The 9978-nt window shown below is 43.4% G+C and overlaps 1 protein-coding gene across 1 annotated transcript; it reads left to right on the top strand.

Annotated features, from left to right (window-relative positions):
• Positions 1-650: 650 nt before the first annotated feature.
• Positions 651-9281, top strand: CCNB1 (cyclin B1). The gene is made up of 9 exons (XM_046000029.1): positions 651-686; positions 1302-1472; positions 1575-1718; positions 4144-4326; positions 5539-5697; positions 6296-6532; positions 6791-6931; positions 7705-7815; positions 9042-9281. The coding sequence occupies exons 1-9, from the start codon at positions 666-668 to the stop codon at positions 9147-9149; spliced, it is 1275 nt and encodes a 424-aa protein (XP_045855985.1). The 5' UTR covers positions 651-665; the 3' UTR covers positions 9150-9281.
• The last annotated feature ends 697 nt before the right edge of the window (positions 9282-9978 follow it).

The following is a 9978-nucleotide window of genomic DNA, read 5'->3' as shown; positions in this document are numbered from 1 at the left end:
GAAATTGACAATAGTCTTAAGAGACAATTAGTGTTGTGAAAACATCAGGGATCCAAAAAATAACCGAAGTTTATTTCCCATGTTACTAATTTGTAGCTCTGGGAAAGTCACTCAAAGCCTCTCTGAGCTTCAGGTCCTTCACCTAGAGGACTGCTGGATAATGAAATGGAAATGTACCACATGCCGCCGCAAAAAGGAAAGTGTGTAACAGTAAGCGGGACTAGAGCCGGAATTGCTTATCGGGTTTGAGCTGCTCCACTGTCACTCATGGTAGGGACACCGGTGGTCCTCCAGGTTAGCTCCCGCCGCGAACAAGCTCTCCCTTCCAGGTGGCCGGCGCACCTCCAGCTCTGCACTCCAGGTGGCAGCGCAGCTGCCCAGGAGCAAAGGCCTAGCCCCGCCCGCTCTCGAACGTCTCCGCGGGGTCGCCCGGGAAACGCATTCTCGGAGGAACGGGCAGCCGCCAATGGGAAGGGAGCGAGTGCCACGAACAGACCAATAAGGAGGGAGCAGTGCGGGGTTTAAACCTGCGGCCGGGCCCGGCCTCTCCCGGCGTGCTGCGGAGGAACGGCTGTTGAGCTACGCTAGGTTCAGGTTCCTGGCTGGTTGGTGACTCCCGTGCTCTGCTTCTCCCCACTGAGCTGCTGCCTGGTGAAGAAGAAGCCATGGCGCTCCGGGTCACCAGGGTGAGCTGCTGCGGACGGCGCTGCGTGGCTTCTCGTCCTCTGTCCTCTACCGGAGCCCCCCCTCCCGCCCCCCAACACTCCCCGAGTGGACTAGGGCAGCGGTTTGGGGAGGAGGATGGGGGGATCGGTGGGCCCCTGGCACGGTGGGGGCCTTTGGGGGTCCGACGGAGAGAGGAAGAGAACGGGGCCTTCCTGGGATAGATGTTCGGCGCGAGGAGGGAGGGCGGTGGAGGGTCGACAGGAAACCTCTTTTAGAACCTGGTAGAGGGCCCCTGAGTGAACTCCCACCAGCCGCGGAACCCCCTTCCCGGAGAGAAGGTGCCTGCCGTTGGAGGCTTTTCCGATTTCCTTTCAAATGTAAATTAAAGTATTTCAGAGTCGCCGGGGCCTAAAACAGGCAGCCCCTCAATAGGGGAGTGAGGAGGTTCTGGGAAGAAATGGGCTTGTCACAGCCAAAGCGTAGGTCCTGGAACCCCGGTTTCCCTTGGGAACCCATTTTTTGCAGCCAGCTTCTATTCTGAGAAGCGTCTCTCTTGCCCCGCCCCACCTTCACTGACCCTTGACTTAACTCTAATCTGGGCGGGCCGGCTCTCAAAGCGGTCTTGGTTCTTTCAGAACGCAAAAGCTAATGTGGAAAATAAGGCGAAGATCAGCATGGCAGGGGCAAAGCGCGTGCCTCTGGGCACGACTGCGGCCTGCAAGCCCGGGCTGAGGCCGAGAACAGCCCTCGGAGACATTGGTAACAAAGTCAGCGAACAACCACAGGCCAAATTGCCTCTGAAAAAGGTAACTATCTTCCTGAGCCAACTTCTCTATCCGTAAGAGTCCCCCCTACAACAGGGACCTGTGGTGGAGAAACATTTCATTTCCCGTGCTTTTCATCCACAGGAAGTAAAAACTTTGGTTCCTGGAAAAGTTATTGCTAAAAAACTACCTAAACCTCTGGAGAAGGCACCCGAGCCTGTGCCAGAACCTGAGCCAGAACCTGAGCCCGTTAAAGAAGAAAAACTTTATTCGCCTGAGCCTATTTTGGTAAACTTACTTTGCCTTTCTCCATCCGGTCTGTTGGGTGTCTCTTTCTCCTCATTTAATAACCCATGGAATAATAGCATTCGAACAAATAGTGATAATAGAAACATTTATAGAGTACTTGGCAGGACGTGGTCTCCACTTTGCTCTTGAAGGGCTTTTAAGCGGCATATTCTTCACATGGATTCTCTCACTTGTATTATTACCTCTACCCTTTAGATAGGGCTTAGAGAAGTGTTAAGTAATTTTTCTAGAGTCGCCCATCTCGTCAGTGGCATCTGTGAATGTAAGCCCAGGCCATATGGCTGCAGAATCTAGGCTCTTCAGCATTTTGTTACACTGCCCCCCCCCCCCCCCCCCCCCCCCCCCCCCCCCCCGTGAATGGTATTAAGTGAGAGCTGCACGGACTGAAGATTTTGCAGTCTTTGGTCCATGCCATCAGACCAAAATTCCTTGACTGACACAGATTATCTTGAATCCTTTTACTCCCTAATGTGGCCACTGAGTAATTAATAACCCTGTAACAGTGGAATAGATAAAGGTGTAATGCGGAAAGAAAATGTAGCTTTTCAGAGAGTAGATGAGTTTAACAGCCTCAAACCTAAAACTTAAGAACTTATTAAATATCAATTACATAAGTGTATCCTCTCCTGAGAAGGAGAAACAGGGCACTAAAAGGGGCTCCTTTGCTGAAATTACAATGAGCTCATTTGATGAAGCTCTAATTTTTAAAATGTAGTTAAGGGGGTGCCTGGGTGGCTCCATCAGTTAAGCATCTGCCTTCAGCTCAGGTCATGATCCCAGGATTCTGGGATGGAGCCCGGTGTCAGGCTCCCTGCTCAGGGAGGAGCCTGCTTCCTCTCCCTCTGCTGTTCCCCCGCTGCTTGTGCTGCTTGTGCTCTCTCACTCTAGCTCTCCCTCAAATAAATAAATAAATAAAATCTTAAAAAAAAAAATAGGGGTGTCTGGGTGGCTCAGTGGGTTAGGCCTCTGCCTTCAGCTCAGGTCATGACCTCAGGGTCCTGGGATTGAGCCCACATCAGGCCCTTTGCTCCACAGGGAGCAGAGAGCCCATTTACTTCCCCCTCTCCCTCTGCCTGCCTCTCTGCCTACTTGTGATCTCTCTCTCTCTGTCAAATAAATAAATAAAATCTTATTAAAAAATAGATAAATAAAAATAAAGTAAAACATAGTTAAGGAGCATCTCTACGTGGTAGATGGGTCAATGCCCACTTCACGAATCACTTAATAATTACATCTTTAAATTAGGAAACAAATAATATTTAAAACCAGTTGAGAAAAATGATCTGTAAAGTCATTCACCCAGCTCCTTATAACTAAGAGTAGGAGATTTGAGGCTGTTGCTTTAGTATTGACATTCTGGACATAACAGACGAAACCTGGAGCATGCACGGTCTCTTAATCGGCCATACTGACCTACGTGAGGTTTCTTTGAAAGTCCCATAGAGATCCTTGACTTTGCTCTCCCACTTACTAAGAAAAGCCTTTCTCACTCTCATTCTTTTAGACAGTAACCTTTTCATCCTTCAAAGCAGCTCGAGCATTAACTCCTGAAACCGCCTAACTTACCCTCACCCTTGTTCCTAGAATCAGTCTCATTTCATTTACTTCTCTCTCCTATATTCAAAGCCATTTGAGGACACTATAAATGCAGTATCTAGCACAGAGCTTGACCAGAAGAAAATGCCAATAAGTGTTTGAACAAAGGGATAGCTGGAGTTTGAAGGAAATGGCTAATACTAATAACGAACTAGGTATGCCTGGGTGGTTAAGCATCTGCTTTCAGCTCAGATCATGATTCCAGGGTGTTGGGATCGAGCCCCATATCTGGGCTCCTTGCTCAGTGGAGAACCTACTTCTCCCTCTGCCTTTGCCTGAAGTCCCCCTGCTTGTGCTTGTTCTCTCTGACAAATAAATAAATAAAATCTTAAAAAATAATGAACTTTGTTAATCCTTAGTAGTTAGGACAGAACTTGTGTTTTCCTGGGCAGTGAGATGCAGTCCATGTTTTGAGATAAAGACTAAAGACTGTCATTCATTTGGGTTGACTTCACATGATGCTGATAAACAGATTGTTTACTCATTTCCCTTGGAAGAAAGTCTAGAATGTGATTTTGTTTGCTTTTTCTCTGTTTTACCCATTGGTTTAGGTTCTGCTAGCTTAAAATCTCAGTCTGTTTTGGCTTTTTGCTTTTTTTTTTTTTTTTTTTTTTTTTTTGTATTAATCATGTCCTAAGGAAAAGTTGAATAAATTTGAAAAAAAGATACTTTTCCTTTAAGGAAATGAATTGTGAGTTATATGTCTATTTAGCAGTTGGTATCTTGAGTTAGTACCAATAATTGGGCCTTCATTTCCAGATTGTATGTTCCTCTTTGCTATTATTTCAAAAGGTCTTTCTGTTTCAAGGTTGATACTCCCTCTCCAAGCCCAATGGAAACATCTGGATGTGCCCCTGCAGAAGAATATCTGTGTCAGGCATTCTCTGATGTAATTCTTGAAGTGAATGATGTGGATGCCGAAGATGGAGCTGATCCAAACCTTTGTAGTGAATATGTGAAAGATATTTATGCTTATTTGAGACAACTTGAGGTCTGTATTATTTTTAGAATCTTTTTTTTTAATTGCATCTAACTTGATTAAAGACTCTTTTTTCACTGAGAGTTTACAATAATTCAAGCAGGATATGAACAGTATTTCTTAACAGTAGATTCCAATTTCAAATTCTCCTTCATGGAGTAGCAAAAATCAAGTTACTAACCAAGCCAAGGATATATCTGTTTGCCATTTGAACAGGTAAAGTACAAAGTGACAGTGGATAATAACCATAACTCTAACGAATGTCCTTAGGTTGAATGATATATTTATATCTATCACAGTTAGGAGTGGGCAAGTCCCATGCTGAAGAGTTTGAGGATTAGAGGCAGGAGATGGATGGTAATGGAAAAAACGCTGAAAAATTATAACCAGCAGCAGCACATGGCATTTTGGATCATTGTGGCTGATGTGCATGTGATACCAGGAAAATTGTTCTTTGTGTCCAAGAGGGTACACTCAAAGGTTTTGGTTTTCTTTCATTTCATGTCACTTCTGAAACTTTCTATTAGTGGCATTTGTCCCCCACCCCAAGACAAGGAAGCATTCTGTATGCTAACAAGCTGTATACTACCAGATGTGCCCAGTTGTTTGTCAATAATGCATTCTCTTCTTTGGACATCCATTTTCCTATAGGATTGTCCTATAGAAACTTCCTTGCCAGGACCAGCCTTCCACTTTGGGTTTTTTTCTCCCTTCTTTTTAATAAAATTACAACTTTGGCCGAGTGGGTTTAGCAGGTGCTGGTCCTTGATAGTTCATTATTTTTCTCTATGGTGTTTTGGGGTTTAAATCCTAGAGTGGGAGAGTGGGTAGCACATGGGTTCCAGCTGATCTGGAAAGTAGCTGCTGCTAGTTTTCTCTGCTTCATACAGCTCAAGTTCTGGGTTTAGAGTCATAAGTGAGAAGATGAGATGATGGCATGATAGCTTTGTCTGGGATGAAGTGGATACAGAGTGTAGGCAAGTAGCAGTGATGGTAGGTTGAACATAGTGAAATCTGTACAAATGAAAAACCTGTCAAACTATCCTATTTAATGTTGGCTTTGTTCCCTCAGTGACAGCTTTATGTAGTGACTGTATGAGTAATTAAGTTGAGGACTGTTGGAGATTTTGAACTCTCCATTACTGTTCTGTGGTGACTAAAATTTGTGGACAGAAATGTCACATGGAGTCTTGCTTCTAAAGGATAATCATCATTCTTTTGCAGGAAGAGCAAGCCATCAGACCAAAATACCTACTGGGTCGTGAAGTCACTGGAAACATGAGAGCTATCCTTATTGACTGGCTAGTACAGGTTCAGATGAAGTTCAGGTTACTTCAGGAGACCATGTACATGACTGTTTCCATTATTGATCGGTTCATGCAGGTGAGCATAATTCAGTAATTGAGGGTTCTCCCTTTAGGGTCCTAGCAGAGTCGTAAGAAACAGACCTTTTCAGGGGCGCCTGGTTGCCTTCAGCTCAGGTCATGGTCTCAGGGTTCTGGGATCAAGCCTGGCATTGGGCTCCCTGCTTAGTGGGGAGTCTGCTTCTTCCTCTCCTTCTTTTTTTTTTTTTTTTTTTAAAGATTTTATTTATTTATTTGACAGAGATCACAAGTAGGGAGAGAGGCAGGCAGAGAGAGAGAGAGGAGGAAGCAGGCTCCCTGCCAAGCAGAGAGCCCGATGCGGGGCTCGATCCCAGGACCCTGGGATCATGACCTGAGCAAAAGGCAGAGGCTTTAACCCACTGTCTTCCTCTCCTTCTAACCCTCCCCCCATGCTCGTGCTCTCTTTCTCTTTCTCAAGTAAATAAAATTTAAGAAAAAAAAAAAAAGCAAAAGAATTTTTCAGCTAATATCTGTTTTGGGGTAGTGTCATTCAGATTTTGCTATGAGAGTGTTTTTCCCACGTTCCCTTCATAGCTCTTTTGTCTCCTTTTTCAAGTATGTATTAGTTGTTCATCCAGTTGGAATTCCCATTGCAGAATAATTGTGTGCCCAAGAAGATGCTGCAGCTGGTTGGTGTCACTGCCATGTTTATTGCAAGCAAATATGAAGAAATGTACCCTCCAGAAATTGGTGACTTTGCCTTTGTGACTGACAACACTTATTCTAAGCACCAAATCAGACAGATGGAAATGAAGATTCTAAGATCTTTAAATTTTGGTCTGGGCCGCCCTCTACCCCTGCATTTCCTTCGGAGAGCATCTAAGATCGCAGAGGTACAGTTCTCTTTGGTAACCTTTAGTATGGTACATGATGAAATATTACTAACCAAGCAGATCTAATTCAGCTGACTTATAAATCTGTATGAAGAAGACATAATGTTCTTTATTTCCAATTTTCATTAAGGCCTTCCATGGGGAGTTGCATTTGAGAGTTAATAGACAAACATTTCTGATTATAGTTACAGGCATGCCGCTTATTGCCAGTACAGAATTCTCTAACGGAAGTTGAGAGACCTGTGGATTTTGTTTCAGGTTGATGTTGAGCAACATACTTTGGCCAAATACCTGATGGAACTAACTATGTTGGACTACGATATGGTGCACTTTCCTCCTTCTCAGATTGCAGCAGGAGCTTTTTGCTTAGCACTGAAAATTCTTGATAACGGTGAATGGGTAAGCTCTGTCACAAAGACTTAGAGGTTACCCTGAGTTTTTAAATTATAAGTGATGTTTGTATGAATACTGGGCTTTTTACATTAAAGGACTATTCTTTTTTTTTTTTTTAAGATTTTTATTTATTTATTTGACAGACAGAGATCACAGGTAGGCAGAGAGGCAGGCAGAGAGAGAGGGGGAAGCAGGCTCCCCGCAGAGCAGAGAGCCCGATGTGGGGCTTGATCCCAGGACTCCGGGATCATGACCTGAGCTGAAGGCAGCGGCTTTAACCCACTGAGCCACCCAGGCGCCCCATTAAAGGACTGTTCTAATGGTTTCTAAAATTACAGCATCTACTGAGAGAATGATTAAAAATGATATCTTGTTTGCTATGTGTTCATAAGATACTCCCACTTCATTACGTAATTTCATCTTTTGATATAAATGAAGACGCTCAGGTCAAACGACATGCTAGAAGTTCATTCATACTCAAATGATTGACCAAATATTTCTCCTATGTGTCATGTGCTAACCCTATGCCCTAGGAGTAGAACTATGCATGAGAACATTGGTGTCAAAGAATTTGAGCACATGTGTATAATAGATTTAAGTACAGGATCCTAGAGAAGCATGAAAGAAGAGTGGGGAAGAAGGCATCTTAAGTTTATCTTAAATTTCAGTTATAATCAGTCCTAGGGAATCTCTTCCTACTCTACTCTTGACTAAGATACAGAAATATTATGAAAACCATTATTGATGAGCATTTCTAACATTAGCTTTTGTTGCCATAGACACCAACTCTACAGCATTACCTATCATACACTGAAGAATCCCTTCTAAGTGTTATGCAACACCTGGCTAAGAATATAGTCATGGTGAATCGTGGGCTTACAAAGCACATGGTAAGTCAGGGATACTGTAAGATGCTGTGGGGGATGTGGGAGGGTACAGAATGAAAATACTTAAGATTTCATGTCTGTAAATGCATGGCTTATTTTTCCTTTTTTATTTATTTTGTGTGTGTGTGTGAGTGAGAGATGGGAGGTGGTGGTGGGTACAGAAGGAGAGAATTTTTTTTTTAATTTAAATTCAGTTAATTTAGGGGCACCTGGGTGGCTCAGTGGGTTAAAAAGCCTCTGCCTTTGGCTCCGGTCATGATCCCAGGGTCCTGGGATCGAGCCCCACATCGGGCTCTCTGCTCCTCGGGGAGGCTGCTTCCCCCCATCTCTCTCTGCCTGCCTCTCTGCCTACTTGTGATCTCTGTCTATTAAATAAATAAAATCTTCGGGGCACCTGGGTGGTCAGTTGTTAAGCGTCTGCCTTCTGCTCAGGTCATGATCCCAGAGTCCTGGGATCAAGCCCCACGTCAGGCTCCCTGCTCAGAAGGAAGCCTGCTTCTCCCTCTCCCACCCCCCACTGCTTGTGTTCCCTCTCTTGCTGTGTCTCTGTCAAGTAAATAAATAAAATCTTAAAAAAAATAAAATAAAAATAAAATCTTTTTTAAAAATTCAGTTAACTTATATATATTGTATTAGTTTCAGAAGTTGAATTCAGTGATGGATCAGTAGCATGTAACACCCAGGGCCCGTGCCCTGGGTCATGTGCCCTTCTTAATACCCATCACCTACTTAGCCCATTTCCCTACCCCACCTCCCCTCCAGCAACCCCCAGTTTGTTTCCTAGAATTCAGAGTCTCTTACAGTTTGTTTCCATCTCTGATTTCATCTTATTTTATGGGGGAGAGAGAATTTTTTTGTTTTTTTTTTTTTTTGGTTCTGACTACTTTTAATTAACAAAAACAAGGTGAACATACAAGAAGCCTATACACACTGGAATACAGAAAGATACAAGCTGCTGCATAGAATTCTTTCTCCAAAACACAAATGTGCATGAGGTTGGGAGAGAGAATCTTAACCAGGCTCCATGCCCAGTGTGTAGCCCAGTGCCGTACTTGGTCTCACAACCTGAACCAAAACCAAGGGTTAGATGCTTAACCTACCGAGCCACCCAGACGCCTCAATGCATAGCTTATTTTTAAGTATTTGATGTTTTAAGTGAGTATCTGCATCACTGGATCTTACATGTTTTCCTCTTCGACTTCATTAACTACTCTGCTTTTCTCTCCCAGACCATCAAGAACAAGTATGCCACATCCAAGCACGCGAAGATCAGCACGCTGGCGCAGCTCAATTCTGCACTAGTTCAAGATTTAGCCAAGGCTGTGGCAAAGGTGTAACTTGTAAACATGAGTTGGAGTACTTTAATAATTGCAAATAAAATTGGCACCATGTGCCATCTGTACATACTATATGTTACCTTTACTGACTTTTAATAAAGTTTGTGGTCCTTTTTACTTATACCTTAACTCATTTGAATGTCGCTACTTTCCTACTTGAGGATAACCTAGAAGTTGTGTTAAAGGTATGACGGGGAGTATAAACAGTGCTTTCAGTTTATTGGGATCCAACTTACATATATAATTGTCATTCGTGTGGTTCTTGTTTTATGTATTTGGCTTTCGCTTTCTTAATATGGATTACTTTGGTCATGAAGGCATTTAAAGCCCCTCTGTAGGGCATACTGCATGTAAGCCCTGTCGTCTTGGAGAAGATGCAACCTCTTTCAGCTTTAAAGCCTGCCACCTCACGTTTAGACACTCCCCTCCCTGTTTTGTTTCTTCCGGTGGTTGCTGCCGTAATTCCAAGAAGTTTTTTATTTCTACCACTATTTATTAAATTATCAACTTTAGTATCATTTTTTTTCACCTGCATAAATAAGAACTTTATATTTTAAACATACTTTTTCATGGTGATCAAATAAGAGTAGATCCTCAAAACAAAGTATCTTAAAAAGTTGATTTACTCCTTACCCCCCACTTCTACAGCTCAATCCGATCCATCTGAAGGCATCAACAGTGTGGGATAGATCCTTTGAGGCCTCTTCTAGAAACACAGACGTGCATATAAATTGTTACAGGGATAGACAGAACTGATGCTTGAAGTTCAACTTTTTCTAATTAGCGGTTTAATACTAGTCTGGTAGGAAAGGGACAGGAGCAGCCACAG

The sequence above is a fragment of the Meles meles genome, chromosome 3 (assembly GCF_922984935.1).
Source record: "Meles meles chromosome 3, mMelMel3.1 paternal haplotype, whole genome shotgun sequence".
Classification (NCBI taxonomy): Eukaryota; Metazoa; Chordata; class Mammalia; order Carnivora; family Mustelidae; genus Meles; species Meles meles.
The sequence above is the reverse complement of the archived record's forward strand: the minus strand, read 5'-3'. Positions and strand labels throughout refer to the sequence as shown.

What these genes read in the sequence shown, in the direction of transcription:
- CCNB1 (XM_046000029.1), top strand. Translation starts at nt 666, where the DNA reads ATGGCGCTCCGGGTCACCAGG. An exon ending in CCAAATTGCCTCTGAAAAAG is followed by an intron (nt 1,473 to 1,574) that starts GTAACTATCTTC and finishes TTTCATCCACAG; the next exon opens with GAAGTAAAAACTTTGGTTCC. An exon ending in TTCTTGATAACGGTGAATGG is followed by an intron (nt 6,932 to 7,704) that starts GTAAGCTCTGTC and finishes TTGTTGCCATAG; the next exon opens with ACACCAACTCTACAGCATTA.